The 21,522-nt window shown below is 47.6% G+C and overlaps 1 protein-coding gene across 1 annotated transcript in view; it reads right to left on the bottom strand.

Moving 5' to 3' along the window:
* Positions 1 to 3,964, bottom strand: part of Phgdh (phosphoglycerate dehydrogenase) — a 30,178-nt gene extending 26,214 nt beyond the window's left edge. The window contains exon 1 of the mRNA XM_040752158.1: positions 3,708 to 3,964. Within this exon, the coding sequence (XP_040608092.1) occupies positions 3,708 to 3,845 (138 nt within the window). The 5' untranslated portion in view covers positions 3,846 to 3,964. The remainder of the gene's footprint in view (positions 1 to 3,707) is intronic.
* Positions 3,965 to 21,522: the final 17,558 nt, after the last annotated feature.

Genomic DNA, 21,522 nt, shown 5'->3' with positions numbered 1-21,522 from the left:
CACAGGCCACCCAAGGAATCATAATCGTCCATCCGTCGTCTCTCCGATGAGCCAAAGCCCAGGCCCCGCCCTGCTCAAGGCATCCTGGGCAACCATTCCACTGGGCTTCGGTACTCCCTCCAAGGCTGCCAACTGAGAGACACCCCATGCCCCCCCCCTGCTGCCCAACAGGAAACAGCAGCTGCAGAGGATGTAGGGGCCTCAAACGCCCACTTTCTCTGACAAGCACAACTGTGCTCTTTTCTCTCTGGCTGGGTCTGCTCCGTGCGACCATTACTCTGGAACCGTACTTTCTACCCACCAGTGCCAACCAGCTTTTGACCCTGAGGAACCCACACCTCCAGCAAAACTAGCACAGATGTGCATCCAAAGCTGGTACGTGCCACAGGCCCAGAGCCTACAGTACAGCCAACACTGCTCAGAGTTTGCCTCCTACAACACCAACCAGAAGCCATTTCCTTGACTTACTCAGTACAAACATACTGAGGCCACCAACCAACCCTCCTCATGCTGAGCACTCAACCCCCCCCACTCCTAAACTAAACACCATCACATCCCTTCCCTAGGACCACGGCTCATCCTTCAAAGATTCCCCCAGGATGCTCCTCCCCTCTTCTACATATACAAACTACCCAACAACCCAAATGCTCACACTTAACAAAACTCCCAGTGCAGTGCTGGGATTAGAATGCACGATGCATGCCTATAGTCCCAGGACTATCCAGGTGCTCCCACACAGGGGAAGGGGCAGAACTTAAGTTTAAGGCTCTCACAATCGAATCCTCCTACCCCACCCCCACCCCAGTGCCTGCTCAGTCCACTCTGGCACTCACCAGGTGGGGATGCAAGCACCTCAATACAAGCACCTCCACGGCTCTTTACCTACAATTTCATCTGGAATGTTCCACATCTGCCTGCAAATTTCGTCATTCCCACCCCCAGGCCTTAGAGGTAGGAAACACCAGGCCATGGCTGTTCCAGAAAAACTATGCGAACACAGTGGAAACCTAGCCCCACTCCCTTTCAAGTTCACACATGCTTCCTCCCACAAGAAAATGGGCTTGGCCATGTGGGTACTTTCATTATTGTTACCACTTAGTGTTTAGCTCTCCAGGTTGTAGGGAATGCGCTGGCTGGCCTCTAACTCACAGAAATCCACCTGCCTCTGCCTCCAGAGTGCTGGGATTGAAGGTGTGAGCCATCGACTTTTGCATCCCCTCCCTCCCTGTTTTTTTTTTTAACATCACCTTACAATGTGGCAATGCTGATGTCCCAGCTTCCCAAGTGGTAGGGTTACACCGGCATGCTCCACCACACACAAAGCATGCTGTGTTTCTCTGGATCTCAACTAAACAGTAACCATTTTACAAAGGACTCAGCTGTATGCATGAACAACACACACACACACACACACACACACACACACACACACACACGCAGTGAGACCCTGTCTCAAATAATAATGGGCATGGTGATGAAAAAATATGTCAACCTCTAATTTCTGTCTTTGTATTCATATGTTCACATATGCACGTGCCCTCACACCCTCTCCACACGTAATAAGATACCACCAGCATTGCTGATCGTGACTTGGTGAGTGGCAGTCTATCGCTAGGGGAGATAGAGAATGGTAACATCTCCTTCCTCGGCTGAGGGCAAACAGTTTGCCTAGGGTAATATGAAGCAGCAGAGGCCAGCTCCAGCAAGGGGGCTAACCCTTGCTTCCCACTGCAAAGATTAAGATGGGGGTGGGGTAGACATGGCCAGACGACTCTCCGAAGGAGATAAAGTGAGGGGGGAGGGTGGAATGAGTTCTTTCTACTTGTTAGCCAAGATTAATTGGCATTCTGAACTGGGTATTTTGCCAAGGCAGACTGAAGGCTGAGAGCTCTTGAAGGGGCCAGTCAGTCGAGTCAGCTGGCACCCATCTCTTTCCTGCTAAAGAGCCTGCATTTTTTTGTTGTTGTTGTTTTGTTTTTGTTTTTCGAGCCCTGGAACTTGCTCTGTAGACCAGGCTGGTCTCAAACTCAGAGATCCTCCTGCCTCTGCCTCCCGAGTGCTGGGATTAAAGGCGTGCCACCACCGCCCAGTTTATGCAGTCTGCATTTTAAACACCGTACTCCCACCCCCAAGCTTTCAGGTTTTTGATGAGGCCTGGCCTCGTGCCCCCTATTCCTGCCCCTTTATTTGGATGGATAGAACATTTCTCACTGCCACTGGGAAGCAGCAGAGTCCTCAAACTGCAGTCAGTGAGGCTCTGGAAGCCATTCCCTGGCCACTGCTTAGATTTTAGAGCCAAGGTCACTGACACCAGGAGGTGAGAATGACCGGCCAGCCTGTAATTGCTCCATTGTTACAGCCCCATTGTAGGAGACACACCCTGAGCCGCGCCCACCCATTCAGTCCCCAGCAAGTCCCCTCTCGCTTTCCATTCCAGCACAACGCTACTTGAGCCAGACCGCTCTACATCGCTTTTCTTTTTTTAGACAGGATCTCAGGCAGCCCAGCAGGCTGGGATACAACGTAAGAGCCTCCTCCTTGCCTCGACCTCCTGAGTGATGGAGTTACAGCCGTGTGCTACCTCACCTAGACTCCTACACGTTTCTTAACGACCGGCACCAGAAAAGTCTGCAAATAAGGGCTGCTGGGCAAATGATATCAGCCCCACAGAGGAGGGGGGCTGGAGGCGGGGCGGAGTCCTGGGGAGAAAACCGACAGGCGAGCTCAGCTCAGACAGTTTCCAGGGTAGCCAGAGCAACCCGGCTCGGTCCCTGCGGGTTAAGGCCTCTCAGCCAGCGCAAGAGGAGGTGCACATTGGCTCTGGCGGCAGTCCTTAAGCACGTGGAACTTGGGGGTGGAGCAGGACAGCTGAGAGGCAGCGAAGAGACAGCATACCTGGATGGATCAGGCCCGCAGGAAGGGCAGAAACTGGAGTGAATTTCTCATAAAACAAGCCCCCCTAAATCTGAGCAACGTCACCCATTTTAGCAAACCCTTTTTAAAATAAGGGAAAGGCTTTAAGTTATAACGACCAGAGGTTTGCTCCTAAGACTTGAAAAAAAAATAACCTTTCCCGATGGCGCATGGGACAAGATTCTGATGTAGTGAAATTGATCCAGATCCGCATGAAGCCGACGGCGGAGGCCGACTCCAGGCGGCGGCCGCGTGGGCGGCGCGGGACTCTGGCTTTACCCTCCGGCCCGCCCCGAATCCCGCGAGCGCTCCCCGGAGGCCCAGGGCCCCGGAAAGAGAGCCAAGGTCTTGCATCAGACAAAAGGCGGTGTAAGTTCGCTGCCACAGATGCCACAGGACAGGCAGTGGCAGAGCCAGCGCCCCCCGCCCCCACCCCAGCGGCCTGTCTTGAGCGAGGAAGGGTCAGACCCCCATGCACAAGTCTCGGAATAGAGAAACCCGAGCCGGGAGCCCGCAGGCTGGGCAGTGGGGTGCGAAGGCTCCGGGGCGGTTCTGGCATCCCGCGATACCAGATGGCAGCAGCTGCATTTTGCAGCGCCCTTAAGAAACACGCGGTTGCAAACAGCACGCAAAGTTTGCGTCCTGCAGCCCCGGGCCTTTCCTCCCTCCCTCTGCTGGTCTCCAATTTCGGGAGACCCCGGGACCAACGGGGAGGGTAGCCCTGGCACCCGTGAGGTCAGCGGGTTTGGCCATAAAGATGCCCGGTGACTTCGTTCGTCTCCGGCTCGTCTTACCTGCAGCTCGGCTATCAGCTCCTCCTTGCTCAAGTTCTGCTTCTCCACTACCTGCAGCCCTCCATCTTGCAGGATCTTCCGGCAGCAGGGGTCCAGGCTGTCACTGATGAGCACTTTGCGCAGATTTGCGAAGGCCATTGCTGGAGCAGGCCTCGAGATCAGTTGCTCTGGGTGGGCAGAGGCACTTAGGCCGGGAAGCTGCAGGCAGGGCTAGCGCCGGTGACTGGGCAGGGTTCTCTCGATCTCCCGCTCCCCCTTTATTCTCCCCCCTCGCGCCAATGGTCTCCTTTTGATTGGTCAGAAATGCTTAAACTCTGCCGACTCCGCCTCCCCGAGCAGAACCTCCCACACTTTTTTTTTTCTCCTAATTTCTGAAGCAGCGAATCTCTTACCTGCACCTGGTGAGCTTTAACATGCACGATTTACGCTGACTAGCTGATTCATATCTAAAATCAACGGAGAAATACACGGTTGCCACGAGAGAACTAAATCTCATAGCAACTTCTTTCCTCTTGTGGGCTGGGTATTTATAGCTCCTTAGTGAGTGTAATTAGCATGTGAAAGGCCACGGGTTCGATCCCCAGCGACCACCCGCCCACCCCTTAACCCCTTAATCTCCACAGCATCTCTCTCTCTCTCTCTCTCTCTCTCTCTCTCTCTCTCTCTCTCTCTCTCTCTCTCTCTCTCTCTCTCTCTCTCTCTCTCTCTCTCTCCTTTCCTCCCTCCCTCCCCCCGCCCTGGTCTCTCCCTCCCCCCCTCAGACTCTGAAAATTGAACTGTTGATTTAGACTGGCCTCAGTCTTTTTAAACATTTTTTTTTACTCTAAAGTACAAGGAGCAATGTTTGACACTAAAAAGGTAACCCTATACACGGATAGCCTAACACAGTGTAGTACAAGTACAGACAGATTCAAACTTTAAATAATTAAAAAAAAATTGTAGACCAGGCATGGCTCACACCTTAAATCCCAGCACTCTGTCGAGAGGCAGGTGGATCTCTGAGTTTGAGGCCAGCCTAGCCTACAAAGCAAGTTTCAGGATAGCCAGGGCTACCCAGAGAAACCCAGTCTGGAAAAACAAAACAAACAAACAAGGACAACAGCAAAAACCAGTGCGGAACTTCGTGAGATGTCAAAAGTTGTCAGCTCTAAATTGGTGATGGAGTGAGAAATAATTAGTTTAGTTGTTAGTAATTCTTTTACGTCTTTTATTTCTGTGCTGGGAAGGCATAGCACAGAGGCCTCCTCACCAGCTTAGACACTCATCCAGTGAGCTGCACCCCAGCCCCTACTTATAATGTGTAAATTATGCCCTTTTTGTTTCTGAGAAGTCTGTGTCTTGCATGACAACTACCCCAAGTGTTAAACCACATTACCCAGCACACAGTAGGTGGCTTAGTAAGTTAACTTTTGAACAAAATATACCCTGAACACTTACAATATGAAATGGCTGTGCTAGGAGCTCTTATTGGGAAATACAGATCAGCCTCTGCCCCTTTTGCATTTTTATTACTATATATTAATATTATAATTACATAATTAGGTGTTTCATTATGATTTTTTGTTTGTTTGTTTTTCGAGACAGGGTTTCTCTGTGGCTTTGGAGGCTGGCCTGGAACTCGCTCTTGTAGACCAGGCTGGCCTCGAACTCACAGAGATCCGAGAGTGCTGGGATTAAATGTGTGTGTCACCACCTCCTGGCAGAGGGCTTGCTCTAAATGCTAAATCCCCAGCACACTACTAGAATAGGCTAGATGTAGGCACTCTTGGACCCTGTCTCAAAAAATGCATGAGACCCTGCCTCAAAAATAAACAAATATGGGAGATATTAAAAGCCGGGCGGTAGTGGCACACACATTTAATCCCAGCCCCCAAAAGAATACAGAGAAACCCTGTCTCGAAAAACCGAAAAGCTAAAGAAAATAGCACATGATTTAGATGTGGAAAGTTCTCTGGGTTATTGGTTCAGATAGTATCCAGAGAGTTTGGCTTTGTGTGTGTTTATTTATTCATGGGTTTTCTGTGTAGTCCTGGTTGTCCTGGGACTTGAGGTGTGTTCCATCACTTTCCAGCTTGCTTTTTGAGGTAGGATCTCACTCATGCCAGCCTAGCCTAGAGCTTACTATGCCTTGGAGGACGACCTGAACTTCTGATCCCCATCCTTCATCTCCAGAGGGCTCAGATTACAGGCCCGGTGTTTTTATTTGGTTCTGGGTATCAAATCTGTGAATGTTAGGTAAGCGCTGTATCAACCGAGCTACAACCATGGGCCATCCCAGTGGCTGGGAAAGGCAAGAGCTGCCTATGCCTTGCCCAGAGAAAGAGTTTCAACTTAAATCTAGAGGCAGTATAGGCCAGGGATGAAGCAAGTGGATCACTTGAGCCCTGGAGTGGGGTGGGGGTGGGGTGGGGTGGAGTGGGGTGGAGTGAGGGGTGGGGGGGGTCATGTCACTGTTAAAGTACAAGGGTGAGTGGTGGTTTTCTTCTTTAGAAGTTAGATGGTAATTTTTTTTTCTTTTAGAAATGACTGAATCTGTTGAGTAAGCTGAGCCCTGATTATGCTACATACACAGCATCCCTTACTATGTTATACCCCACAGTGTTGCAGCCAGCAAACACAAGTAAGAGCATTCTCTTTCCTAACTGCATGCTGGCAAGTCCTCTCTCTGCTCGTGGGCTTGTCTCCATTCACTAAACAGAAACTTTGACCTTCTTGGAAGAACTGGAAAGTGGTTCTGCCCTTTTCTCTAGGCTTTCATTCCGTTCCTTCCTCTAGCCCCAGACCCATGGGAAGAGAAACTCTCCAGGAATGACAGCTGCCCAGCTCTGCCAGTGACTCTCGGCATAAAAGTATGGACTATGTGGATGAGAGGAGGGCAGTAGCCTTACTTTTCTGTTTACAGGTCAGCTGTGATCTCAGCACTTGGGAGGTGGACACAGGAAGATTAGAGCCAAATCAAAACCAGTTTCAGGGCCGGTGGCACAGACCTTTAAACCCAGCAGAGGCAGAGGCAGGCAGATCCTTGGTCTACAGAACTAGTTCTAGATTGCCAGGGCTATGCAAAGAAACCCTGTCTCCAGAAGCAGATACCCACACCTAAACACTGAACTGAACTCCTGGAACCCAGTGACAGAGATGGAGGAGTGATGAGCAAAGGGGTCAAGACCATGATGATGAAACACACAGAGACAGCTGACCGGGCAAGAGGGAGCTAATGGCTGAGAGGCAAGCAGGGGACTGATCCAGACACCCTGAATATAGTTTCAGTGAGGAGGCCTCAGCAATCTCTGGGGCCTTGGGTAGTAGATCAGTGTTTACCATGGCGTATGAATGAACTTCGGGAGCCCATTCCACATGGAGGGATGCTCTCTCAACCTGGACACATGGGGAAGGGCCTAGGTCCTGCCCTGGATGAAATGACAGACTCTGGAGATCCCCCCCAAGGAGGCCCTCACCCTCCCTGGGGAATGGGGTGGGGATTGGGTGGGGGTTAGGGGGGGCTGGTAGAGGGACAAGGGAGGAGGGGTGAGAGAGGGAGCTGGAATTGACATGTGAAGCATGCATGTTTCTAATTTAAATAAAAACATATAAAAAAAAGAACAAACAAGACAACCACCAAAACCAAACAAACAAAAAGCCCAACAACTCCAGGCTGGCCTAGGTTACAGGAGATCTTGTCTCAAAGTATAGCAAAGCAAGGATAACTTCCTGTGTTCTGCGAGCATTAGGACTGCAGCAGCAAATCCCACCCCCATCCGACTCCATCCCATCCCACCCTGCCCTGCCCTATCCAGTGCATCCTGATTATAAGGTTACTGTACCATCCACACTTCATAGCTTACGTCCTCCGCAGAATGGGAAGGAGTAAGACTCAGTTCAACCAGATGAAGTGTCCCAGGCAACAGTCCAAAGTTCAGGAGACAGTGAACACTGCTGTCTCACCAATCTGTTAGATTAACACCCATTTTCCCTTCCCCTTCACATGATAAAGCTAGTTGGAAAGCTTCTTTGAATGGAGCTGGAGCTGGGAGTTGGGGCGCACAACTTAGGAGTCAGAGGCAGGTGGATCTCTGTGAGTGTGAGGCTGGACTCGATTACACAGTGAGTTCCAGGACAGTCAAAACTACAACTGTATATATGTATATATGTATATACTGTATATAGTCAATCATGTAAAATCTGGTGTGTTACTGGAGATATATATGATCTTACATGATTGACTTCTCAATGAGAATAGCCAGGGGAGTATTCATGAACCCTGATACTATGACTAGTTAGAGTGTAAAGGAATTCAGAGATGTTCACTCAGTGAAGGAGGTGGGGTAGCTGTAAGCCAGACCAAGCACAGGACTAATGCTTGGGGCCATCTTAGTTGGCCATTTTCAGTGGGATCCTTTTGCATGAAGAACTTGCCATGTTGTCCATGTGTATGAAGGCTCTAGGTAGGATCAAGCTCTCTTAGCTCTTCAATTGAAGATACTTGAAAGTAAAGTGTTGCAGTTCTAAGGAAGGGATGCTTCTTGGAATTTATATTCTGTTGAGGACAAAAAAAAGTTGAAAACAATAACCTGTGGGGATGGTAAGTATAGCAAAGAAAATAAAGCTGGGTGATGTGGTTTGAGGACGGGGAAGGGTGTTGCCTTTAGACTTCATGTTCAGGGAAGGCCTCCTGAGAAGATGGCTTTTGGGCCGAGACTGATAAAAAGTTAGTTCTACAAAGAACTAAGAGGGTGGGGACAGAGCTCAGTGTCGGTGTCAGCAGCAGCAGGGGAGGCCACCCAACACTGTCACCAGCAGCCTGAGGGGTTCACTTCCTTCCCACTCAGGGGCTTCTGCTTAAAGACCTTCCTAACGCTGCGACCCTCTGATACAGTTCCTCATATGGCGGTGACCCACCAACGAGAAAATTATTTTGTAGCTACTTCACAACTGTAATTTTGCTACTGTTAGAAACTGTAAATACCTGATATGTAGGATATCTCGACCCACAGGTTGAGAACCACTGACTTAAGGAACCCTGACTACGCTGAAGAAGAAGAAATTAAGGGCAAGATAAAGTGAAGCAAAGTTCATTAAAATAAGGAAGAATATCTGTTTAATCATGAGCTGGGGGGCGGTGGTAGTGGTGGTTAGGAGAATTATAGTCCATTAAAGTAGATATCAGTACATATCTGATATAGGGTTGTAGGCTTCTCCGGAGAACAATACTTGGGTGTTTTTGCAATGGCCATTTATATATATATGTGTGTGTGTGTGTGTGTGTGTGTGTGTGTGTGTGTGTGTATTCCTGTGACTCTCTAAGTAAAAATTCTCAAGGGATATAATTTATACCCAGGTTTAAGGGAAAAGCTGAGCTAGGGCTGCAGAGATTGCTCAGTAGTTAAGAGCACTCATTCTCTTCCAGAGGAGCCAGGGTTGATTCCCAGCACCCACATGGCATCTCACAACCTGTAATTCCAGTATCTGAGGACCCAGTGACCTCTTCTGGCCTCCAAGGGCACTGTGCAAACATACATGGGTATATGGGCATACATTCAGACAAAACACCCATATACGTAAATATTTGTAAACCTTTGAAACAGTTTTAACTGTATTTAACTGTACCCCTTTAACTGTACAGTATTTAACTGTAACTCTTATAAAATGAAAATCAAGGGTGGTGGTGGTACATGCCTTTAGTCCCAGCACTTGGAAGGCAGAGGCAGGAAGATCTCTGAGTTGACTACATTGAACCACTTCCTTCCTGGAAAGGACAATGCTTTGGCTTACTGGAGTAAACACTTATTGCTTCTGACCAGGGAACTTGCCTCACAGCCAGAGAAGGGCAACAGTGGGCCCAGGATTGTGGAATCCACTGGTCTTCCCATTTCCCCCACCATCCTGATAGAAAGATGGAATGGCCTTTTGAAGACACAGCACCAGTTAGGTGGCAGCCGCCTGGAAGGCTGGGACAGTATATGCTTTGATTCAGAGCATATTATCAGAGAATCAGTTTCTCCCAGAACCAGGATTCATGGTTCCAGGAATCAAGGGGTGGAAAGTGAATGGTTATACCCACTATCACCCCTAGGGATCCACTAAGAGTGATTTTACTTCCTGTTCTTACAGCCCTAAGTTCCATTGGCCTAGAAGCTCTGGTTCTAGAGAGGGGAGTGTTCCTGCCAGGAGCCACAACCAATGTTCCATTGAACTGGAAGCTCAGACGTCCCCCTGGTCACTTTGGACTTTTAATGCCCTTAAACCAACAGTTTAAGAAAGAAATAACAAAACTGTCACACACCTTTAATCCCAGCACTCAGGAGGAGGCAGAAGTAGATCTCTGTGAGTTTGAGGTCCAGGACAGGTTCTATCTAAAGCTACAGAGAAACCCTGTCTTGAAAAACCAAAAAAACAAAAACAAAAAACAAAAAACAAAAAAACAAAAAACAAACGGGAATAAGAGACAGTGTTGGGAGTGGTGAGAGATAGGAATTCCTGTGGGGAAATTGAATTGCCTCTCCACAATGGAGGCAAGAAGGGTTATGTCTGGAGTGCAGGAGATCCTTTAGGGCATCTCTTGGTGCTACTGTGCCCTGTGATTAATTAAAGTCAATGGGAAACTATAACAGCCTAATCCAGGCAGGATGACAAAGGGCACAGACTCATCATCCAGGAAAAGAGCCAAGGCCTGCCGAAGTGCTTGCAGAGGGCGGAGGAAACAGATGCAGAGCTGAAGTGCCTCTCTGTTGTATTTTGTCAAGAGTATATCTGTATAGATATTTGTGGTTTCTTTCTTTCTTTTTTGTTTTGTTTTGTTTTTCGAGACAGGGTTTCTTTGTGGTTTTGGAGGCATCCTGGAACTAGCTCTTATAGACTAGGCTAGCCTCGAACTCACAGAGATCCACCTCTGCCTTCTGAGTGCTGGGATTAAAAGTGTGCGCTACCAACACCACAATTTCTTCACTGTATGTTATAACAGCAATTAAGAGAATATCAATGGTTATCATAAGGAACTTGGAGATACTAGAAGGATGTCTCTCAAGAACATTACAACTACTCTAGGCTTATAATTCATCTGCGGTTGTACGAGGGATAGTTATATTGTGTCTAGGTGTTATTATGACCTGGTTATTGGTTTTTTTCATTTGGAAATTAATCACCAAATGAGGATATATGATTGTGTGTCAAACTGAAAAAGGGTGTATTGTGATAGCTAGTCTTGGTTGTCAACTTGGCTGTATCTGGAATGAACTAGGATTCAGAAATGGAGGGCACACCTGTGATTCGGACCTTGAGGCAGGAAGACAACATGTCTTTCATCTGGATCTTGATGCTGGATGACACAGGCCTTTAATCCAGACACTGAGGAGGGAAGGCACACTTTTAATCTGGGCCACACCTTCTATTGGAAGCCTGTATAAGGACAATGCCTGCTTGCCCTCACCTCAGTCAGCACATTTATTTAATTCTTCGAGATCCCAGCAGACCAGCTGAGACACTCAGCCTCGAGGGGCTGAGCAGCTACTATATTCTTTGACTTTCCATTCATAACCTGTCATTGTTGGACTACAGCCTGTTAGACGTTCCAATAAATTCGTGTGTGTGTGTGTGTGTGTGTGAGTGTGTGTGTGTGTGTGTAAAGAGATTAATTCCATAAGTTCTGTGACTCTAAAGAACCCTGACTAAACACTTCCTTAGAATAATGCTTTCTAGGCAGTTTGCAATCTGTATGGGCCTTTGTTGAATTATTTAACAAAAGATTGAGCACCTGGAAGCAGGTGTCTGCCTGTATCCCAGAACTCGGAGATGGAGTCAGAAGGATCAGAAATCCAAGGCATACCTCAGCTATATGAGAGTCTGAGGCCAGCCTGAGCATCATGAGACCCAAGTGTTCCCAGAGGGACAATGCCAGAGGGTTTTTGCAAAATAAATTATCTTGAGGGTTTTGAAAAGAGAGAATATTCTGGGTTATGTGGGTGGGCTACAAGAGGACAGAGGAAAAATTTTAATAGTCTTGGTGGAAGGGAAGAAATCCTAAAGAGAGACCATTGTGCCCCTCTGTGGTTATCAGATACTCCTGAGATACTTGGACCCCAAAGAATTGGCATTCCCCCAAGAATGGCATGCCAGCAGCCCAGAGACAGCCAGAGGAAGGACGTGGTACCCAGGAAGAGACTTCACACAATGCTTACAACTGAGTAGACCACCTTGCAGGGGATGCTGCAACTCAGACAGTGAAAGCCGGTGGTGGGTTAGACAGATCCATCCCATCGCTCCTCAGTTATGCATAGCTGCTGCCTTCTGCTAAAGGCAGATATCACGTCAGAACCCCCAAAATGGACTTGGGGGCTACACGGAACAACTCTTCTTTCTCCCCTTTGTGCTATCACTTGTCGCTCTAGTATGCTGAGGATGGGGTGCCGAGCTCAGCTCGTTATGGCTGCCAAGGCCCAGGCCTTGACTATAGAAACTGGGACAGCAGCAGGCACAGAGAAGGGCATACGGCGATGGAGATGGGGGCTGAAGGGGCGTGCCAGGAAGGTGGAGGAAGGGGGCCACAAGCCAAGGTGCACAGATGGCTTCTAGAAAGAGGAAATGGCAAGTAAAAGGCCTGTCTCCTAGCCTCAAGAAGGACCAGCTCTGATGACGGGTTTTTGGATTTCTGCACTATGGAACTGTAGTGGGGGGGGGGCGGAGAGATGGCTCAGTGGTTAAGAACATTGGCTGCTCTTCCAGAGGTCTGGGGTTCAATTTCCAGCACCCACATGGCAGGTTACAACTGTCTGTAATGTTAATTTCAAAGAATCTGATACCCTTATACAGACATACATGCAGACAAAACACCGGTCAACGCCCACAAAATAAAAATAAAAATAAATAAATTATATAAAAAAGAACCATAGTGAATATATATTTGTTGTTTTAATTTGCTACAGTGGCAACAGGAAATCATCTCTTCAGTAACAAGGACAAGATGAAAAGGAATTAATTACATCATGGACAGAAGCTAAGAGCACTGGAGATAGATGCCATGTTTAAATGACAGGGAGAGCAAAAGGAGCAATGGACTCCTCTGTCATTTCTCATTAACCTCATTTACATCCATTTATATGTTTATTCATTTTATTGTTGAATTACAAAATTGTCAGAAGCTAGGCAAACACTGAGGAATCTGTGTCTTTTGTTTGGTTGGCTGGTTTTGTTTTTAGTTTTTTGTTTTGTTTTTTGGTTTTTTTTTTTTTTTTGAGACGGTATTGTCCTGACTGGCTGTCCTGAACTCGCTCTGTAGACCAGTCTGGCCTGGAACTTGGAGATCTTTCTGCCTCTGCCTCTCAAGTGCTGGGATTAAAGTCCTGCATCACCTCCACCACCACCTGGCAGGATCTGTACCCTTAAGTAGCTCATTGTATACAGGTCTTGAGGGTCACAAGGAAATCAACTGCACTGTTACAAACAACGGTATCAAAAGGGCTCTGATGAGCAAGATGCACAAGCCAATGACCATCATCTTAGCACCCGGAAGGCCAAGGCAAGAGGATTCGAGCAAGTCTGAGGCTAGCCTGGGATACATAACAACTTCCAGGCTAGCTTGAGCTACACAGCAAGATCTTATCTCAAACAAAGCAAAACAACAAAACCAGGTTTCTGGTGAGTTTGCTTTCTGGTGTTTTAATAGAAATCAGATTGACTAGCTAGACCACAGGTCTGGGATGGGGATGGAATTTACAGATGCATGAATATTATTATTATTATTATTATTATTATTATTATACAAGATCTCACTATGTAACCTCTTGTAGCCCTGATATTAATCCTGCCTCAACCTCCCAAGTACTGGGATTACAAATGTGCACCACTGTATCTAGCTGTGAAACAAACAAACAAAATGCAAACACCCTGTTGAGCAATGACAGAGAGATAACAGGTGCTGGAAGGTGGCACACCCCAATCCCAGAGAGGGTACTGGAAGTCAGTCTGGGTCCCATCCCCTGCCCCATGGCTCTCTTCATGCGCCTCTTACTTGGCTGTTCCTATATCCGATGTAATCAGTCAACAAGCTGTTTCAGAGTTCTGTGAGTTACACTAGCGAACTGTTGAAAATGAGAAAAGGTTGTGGGGTGTTGGATCGCCACATGACTGGCATCTTGAAAGGGTGGGTTGTGGCGTTGAGCTGGTGACCTTGGGTTCTGCACGGATGGAAGCTGCACTCTGAAATGTCAACAGAGCTTTTGCAAACTTGGTTAGTGTTGGAGAAGTGATTTCTAAAGTTGGAAACTATGTCCAACACAGAGCCTTGAACCCTAAAGGAATACAGGAGCCTAAGAATCTAATCTGATGTACTGGAGGGGCATTCTGGTCAACCCCATATCCACTGAGATCTACAGAGTCGGAGTCTCCCATCCCTGTCTCATTTACATTTTGGAGACCTTGGTCTGGGGTCTCTGCATGCCCAAGGGTCTGTTGTGATGGTTGGTCTACATTGTCAACTTCTCTGGATTAGAAGCACCAAGGTAACAGAGCTGGGAGTGGATTTACAAAAGTTTCGGAGAGGTTTCACTGAGGATAGAAGAGCATCTGCATGCAGGGGACAGAATCTCATGTGCTGGGGGCTCTGTCAGAATGAAAAGGACAGGTGGGGAGATGGGGAGAGGGCTCATCGGGTCAGAATTGATATTGCCCTTGCAGAGTACGTGAGTTTAGTTCCCAGCATTCACATTGGGCCTTGCACAACCACCAGTAACTCTAGCTCCAGGGGATCCTACAGCCTTCTGGCTTCTGGGGGAAACTGCACCCACATGTACAAACTCAAGCAGACACAGTGAGTACACATAATTAAAAACTTAAATCTTTTTCAAAGGGAGAAGGTCAGCTGAGCGTTTGTTTCTCTCCGCCTCCTAACCGTGGACACTGTGTACCCAGCTGCTGCAGACTCCTTCAGCCATGCCTTCCCTGCTAGGGGCCTGGGACCAACGGCTTTAGAAAATTTCCCATAACTGTCAGCAAGGCTAAGTCGGGGGATCAAACTGTGAGTGCAAGCTGCTACAGACCGTAGAATTATGCAGTGAGAGTTCAGTACATACTTCAGGGGTCAACCCATCGGAGGTGCGTATTTCATGGAGATAAAGAGTATCTACTGGGACATGCTTCGTAACTGGATCTATCTGTCCCATGAGGACTGTGGCCACTTAACAGCTTGCCTTGTTCTTTAGCTCACACTACTACACACAATTAGCTCACTTTCACCTCGCAGCAAGTTCAAACTAGATTAAAGACCTTTTGTAGAAAGAAATCTTTACAGCTTGCACAGGGATAGAGTCACAGATGTCTACCACGGTTACTAAGAAAAGCATGCCAATTCTTTGCTTGCCACACTGTTAACTATAGACCTACATCTCAAAGCCTAGCTCACTGTACCCCCCATCCTCTGGTCACAGTCTCACTTCTGTAACCTTGGACCCTTATGCTGCCATGGCAATGGCTCTGTCTTTATCGCTTAGCCTAGGAATGTGCTTCTGACCAATGAAAATCTAACTCTGTAATTCTTTTTTTTTTTTTTTTTTTGAGACAGGGTTTCTCTGTGGCTTTGGAGACTGTCCTGGAACTAACTCTTGTAGACTCATAGAGATCCACCTATCCACCTGCCTCTGCCTCCAGAGTGCTGGGATTAAAGGTGTGCACCACCACTGCCCTGCTCAATTTTTAAAAAAAATTTTTTTTATGTATGAGTGTTCTGCATGTATACCTGTATGTCAGAAGAGGGCATCAGATCCTATTACAGATGGTTGTGAGCCACCATGTGGTTGCTGGGAATTGAACTCGGGATCTCTGGAAGAGCAGCCAGTGCTCTTAACTCCTGAGCCATCTCTCCAGCACTCAACCCCCTTTTTAAAAAAAAAAGCCCAACCAGCTAAAGAATTCCTTAGTTTCAACACACATTGCTTGATTAGAATCAGCTGAACAGCACAAATGAAAACTGCAGATTTAAAAACCACGTCTCGCTGTTGTGTAACTCTGAGACTGCAGAGGCTTGATGCAGTTCAGATGCACTGAGCAGCAGGGTTGATCTGCAGTCGGGAAGCTCAGGGCAGGAGCAACAGCTCTTCCCGAGGCGGGGGACTTTAGACCTCTAGAAATCATTTACTTGCAGAGAAGAAACACCTTGGTCTTTCTCTGAGTACAAGTTGATTGTTTTGGGACTCCAGAGAAAGAACACTCCTGCCCCCTGGTCCTTGTTGACCCACAGTTATCAATTGACCTTATTTAAAAATTAGCCATGCGTACATGTAGGCAGAGGTCAGAGCCACAGTGTATGGCCAAGAATAGAGACAGATCTTCGATGATGGCTCATTAACTTTTGGCCAGGAACACAGGGGTTTTTTGTTTGTTTGTTTTGTCTTGTTTTTTTCTTTTTTTAGTTCATGGGTTTCAAAAGTAATTAGAGCCAACATTGTAAAATTAAAGAATGTGTAATAATTAAGATCTCTCTCTCTCTCTCTGTGTGTGTGTGTGTGTACAGGCATATGGGTATATTTGTACATGCATGTATATGGAAGTCAGTACTGGTATTGCATGTATATGTCAACATTCCCAGGGTTTTTTCTTTTTGGATATGGGTTCTAGATCAAATTCATGTCTAAAGTACTTTACCAACTGAGCCATATTCCTAATCTTTTTATTTATCATTTTGAGATGGGTATCACATATTCTCGGTTGGCTTTGAACCTGCTATGTAGCCAAGGATGGCCTTGAACTTCTGACTTCCAGCCCCCGCCTCCCAAGTGCTGTGAGCACAGGCATGTGCCACCACACCCAGTTTTTAAGATGCCAGGGACTGAACCTAGATCGCCGGTGGGGAGCAACCCAGGGCTTCCAGCATGCTAGACAAAACTCTGTCAATCAAGTCATAGCCTCTCCTCTGACCCTATGCTTCATGGTCCAGTAGATTTATTGACAGTGCACATCTGGAGATCAGAGGACAACCTACAGCAGCTGCCTCTTTCCCTCCACCATGTGGGTCCTGAGGACCGAACTCGAGTCCTTAGGCTTGACAGCAAGTGCCTCTACCCACTGAGCCATCTTGTCACCCCTCATTTTCTCATTCTCCCCTTTCCTTCCCTTCCCTTTCCTTCCCTTCCCTTTCCTTCCCTTTCCTTTCCTTTCCTTTCCTTTCCTTTCCTTTCCTTTCCTTTCCTTTCCTTTCCTTTCCTTTCTCTCCTCTCCTCCCCCCATTATATGGCCCAGGCTGGACTAGAATTCACTATATAGACCAGGCTGGCCTGGAACTCACACAGACCCACCACAGACAGCTTATTTTCATTGGTTGAGGTCAAGGGTGACCTTGACCTTTTAGTAACCCTTCTGCCTCTGCCACCCAAACACCGGCATTACAAGCATGTGGTACTCTACTCAGCTAAAAGTTCTATTTCTACATCTCTGGATAGGCACAGGGCTTCCCGGTGGAGGCTCTCCAATACAAGGCAAACTGCTTGCTGGTGTTGTGGGGTCTACGAATTGGAATTGGGAGCTTGTGCTAAACTGGCGTGGAAGAGCTAAGTCACCGTGAGTCGTTCCCATTCCAGGAGAGGGACGTGTCTATTCCTTTATGAGACATTGGCTAGGTTCAGGGAAGATTCTGTCAGGCTCCCTGCATGACCTCTGGGAACTAGTGTGGGATTTCAGGGGTTTTTTTGTTTTGTTTTGTTTTCCAAGACAAGGTTTCTCTGTGTAACAGTCACGGCTGTCCTGGAACTCACTAGGTAGACCAGGCTGACCTCAAACTCGCAGAGATCCACCTGCCTCCTGAGTGCTGGGATTAAAGGCGTGGGCCACCACCGCCCTTGCCAATGGTGCCTTTTAAGCCTGTAACTGATTTCCTGCTTAGTCCCAGGCATTGCACTGGCCTCTGCCGACGGAAAAGCCTAGAATCTGGTTTCCAGCTCTCACCTCACCTCCCCACCCGCTCCCCCACCCCTCCCCACAGCAGTTCACGCTGGGCTTCCATACTCCCATCAGTGCTCGCTCTCTCAGCGGCTGCCCATCACGTGCTAACTGTGCAGGGTGCTGGGGGAACTGAGACAAAACCTAGTCCTCTGTGAGAGGGATCTGAACTGTAGACAGGCATGTCCCAGCAGGTGGTGTCTGATTGGGAATTAGAAATCTGTCCACCAGATGGCGCAAAAGAGAAGTCAATGTAACAGGGTTTTTTGTTGTTGTTGTTGTTGTTGTTTTGTTTTTTTTTTCGAGACAGGGTTTCTCTGTATTGTTTTGGAGGCTGTCCTGGAACTTGCTCTGTATACGAGGCTGGTCTCGAACTCACAGAGATCCACCTGCCTCTGCCTCCCGAGTGCTGGGATTAAAGGCATGCGCCACCAATGCCCAGCCATTGTAACAGTTTTTAAAAAAGGTTTATTTTATTTTGTGTGTAAGAAGAGGGTGTCCAGGAAAACAAGGCCTCTGCGTCAGCTAGACAAAGCACAAGTGAGCTCACAGAGCCTGAAGCAGCAGGCACAGGGCCCACGTGGGTCATCTCCTGGTGCTGTGTGTATTTCAGCGTTCGGCTTTGTGTTCTATGGGACTCCTGAGTGTGTGAATGAGCGGGTCTCTGCTTCTTGTGCCTGCTCTTGGGGTTCTTTTCCTTCTGTTGGGTTGCCTTGTCCAGCCTCGATGTGATGGTTTTTATTTTATCGTATTGTGTTTTATTTTGTCATGTTTGGTTGTTATCTCTTAGAAGCCTGTTCTTTTCTAATGAGAGACAGAAACAGGAGAACTGTAATCAAGACCTATTATATAAGAAAATAATCTATTTTCAATAAAAGGGGGGAAAATAAAATGCCAAAAAAAAAAGAAGAGGGTGTCAACCTGGTCTACAAGGGCTAGTTTTAGGACAGCCTCCAAAGCCACAGAGAAACCCCGTCTCTTTGACAGAGAGAAGAGGGTGTCAGATTGCCTCTGTAACAGGAGTTACATCTCTTTGTCCATTGCCAGGGGGGTGGATGTGATTTCTTTTTAAAACTTGAGAGTTCTTCCCACTGTTTATGGGTTCCTTTTGTGTTTGCTTGAGTTTGTGATGTGTTCATATGTGTTCATATGTACATGTGTGCCTATTCACATATTTGTGGTCACACTTGTGTTCAGGGACACGAGGGAATGTAGACAGAGGTTGATGTCAGGTATGTCCCTTGATCACTCTCCACCTTATATGTTGAGACAGGAATTGCACTTGGATCCAGAGCTTACCAATAGGGCTAGTCTAGCTAGGGAGCTTTCTGGGGGATGGGGTCCCCTGTCTCCCCCTTCTGAGCACTGGGATTATAGGCAGTCTGCTCCACTTACTGGGCATTTTTACATGGGTTCTGGAGATACAAGCTCTGGTTCTCATGCTTTCATGGTAAGTGGTTTGCCCACAGAGCCAGCTGCACAGTTCTGCTTCGAAAAAAGTACAATTCTGAGAAGGCTGGGCCCGTGACTCAGCAGTGGCGCACTGGCCAAGAAAAACATGAGTTTGATCCTCCAGCACCACAAAACCTAGCAGATATCCTCATGCCATCTGGGTATGGTGGCACATATCTGTAATCCCAGAACTCAGAAGGCTGAAGCAGGAGGATCACAATTTGATGGACAGCCTGAGCTGTCCAGGGAGATCCTGAGTTGAGTAGATTTTGCTTTGGAACTGAAATGTCCTTTGTGGAAGGATGAGAGAGACTCATGGGGTCATCTCTCATGTTTTATAAGAAATAAGCACTGAATTAGTCAGGGTTCTCTAGAGTCACAGAATTTACAGGATAAATCTCTCTATATATATCTATATCTATCTCTCTATATATATGAATATACACACACATACATATGAGAATTTATTGGAATGTCTTACAGGCTGCATGCAGTCCAACAATGGCTAGTTATGAATTGAAAGCCCAAGGATCTAGGAACTTCCCAGCCACGAGGCTGGGTCTCAGCTGGTCTGCTGGGATCTCGAAGAATGAAATGAAGGCAAACAGGCAAAGAACACACCCTTCCTTCTTCCATTGTCTTTATACATATACAGGCTTCCAATAGAAGGTGTGGCCCAGATTAGAGGTGTGCCTTCCAGCCTCAAGGTCTGGATTAAAGGCCTGAGCCATCCAGCCTCAAGGACCAGATCAAAGACGTCTTCCTGCCTCAAGGTCCGGATCTCAGGTGTGCCCTCCATTCCTGGATTATAGTTTGTTCCAGACACAGTCACCGTGAGAACCAGGAATAGCCATCATGAGCACTTACTGGGGAAGAGGAGAAAGGAGTCCTCAGTGACTGTCGATGGCCTACATATTGGGCAGGGAGCTCCAGGGACTTTTTCATGGTGCAGCCGACTTTGAGTCACCATTTATTTAATCTGTCCACCCTATCTGGGAGAAAAGATGTTTGTTGATAGACCCCCAAAACACTTCAATACCCACCATTCCTGGCTGCATGACCTTAACAAGTCTACGGTAATCAGAATTGTTTTGGTTCATTTAGACAGGGAGCTGCATGGCTCCCCGCCCCTCACATGAGGACTAGAAAACCAGGACCTCTGCTCTCCCTCGCCTGTATCCAACTGACCTGCCACATCAGAGGCTCACAGGGAGGATGCCTCCCACTTACGCTAGTCTACTGTAACCCTTCCCTTATATGGACAGGTTCTTTCTGGGCAAGTAGCTTAAGCCTCAGCTGTTTTATCAATGACTACAGCAGGGGCAGGACAACTGCTACCTCAGCAAGGAGGCATGCCATTCCTTACCATGTGGTGAAGTCAGGCATGTCCCCCTAGTACATGGATACCCACCCTCGGACCGATGTGCTTACTCTTGGTGGGTACAATGCAACTTCTCCCAAAGGCATGTGTGAATTCAGGAGCCAAGTGTAGTATTACTTTTCCCTGGGAGATATAAACAAACACTTGATAGGGCACCAAGGACAGACCAAAGAATCAATTGCATCCAAGTGAAGCTTGATGAGACAGTACAATTTTTGGGTGGGTGGGGTCCAAGACAGGATTTCTCTGTGGCTTTGGAGGCTGTCCTGGAACTAGCTCTTGTAGACCAGGCTGGTCTCTAACTCACAGAGATCCGCCTGCCTCTGCCTCTGAGAGCTGGGATTAAAGGCGTGCACCACCAACGCCCGGCGAGACAGAACATTTATGGGACTTATTTAGGTAACGTGTTTCCCAGGTTGGACTTGAACTCACTCTGTAGAGGAGGATGACTGTGAACTCCTGCTTTCACCTCCCAAGTGCTGTGCACCGCCATGCCTGCCTTAGGAAATGTTCTCATAAGAAATGTGTTATGTTTTCTTTTCTGTTTTCAAATTTCTTTAAAGCTATTTTACTTATCATTCTTATTGTTTGTGCATGATGCGTGTGTAAGGTGTGTGTGGGGAGGTCAGAGGACAACTTGGGGAATTAGTCGGTTTTCTCCTTCTACCTTCTCTTGGATCGAAAGGGTTGAACTCAGAAAGACAGGGTTTGTGACAAGCACTTTCCTCCCTGAACTATCTGCCATATAGTTAGCTTCCTCCTCTCCCTCCCTCCCTCCCTCCCTCCCTCCCTCCCTCCCTCCCTCCCTCCCTCCCTCCCTCCCTCCCTCCCTCCCTCCCTCCCTCCCTCCCTCCCTCCACCCCTCTCTAGGTCTTACCATGTGGCCCAGGCTGTCCTGGCACTCACTACATAGCCAAGTTAGGCAATTCTCCTGCCTCACTCTCCCAAGTGCTGGAATTGTAGACACCTGCCCATATGCTCAATGGAAATGAGTTATCTACAAGCTAGATCTCTTAAGACACATTCAACTTCCTCAGAAAGAGAGAAGCAATTTTTGTCAGTCAA

Source organism: Mesocricetus auratus, unplaced genomic scaffold, assembly GCF_017639785.1.
Source record: "Mesocricetus auratus isolate SY011 unplaced genomic scaffold, BCM_Maur_2.0 Super-Scaffold_100009, whole genome shotgun sequence".
Classification (NCBI taxonomy): domain Eukaryota; kingdom Metazoa; phylum Chordata; class Mammalia; order Rodentia; family Cricetidae; genus Mesocricetus; species Mesocricetus auratus.
Note: the sequence above shows the minus strand (reverse complement) of the source record. Positions and strands in the feature narration are given on the sequence as shown.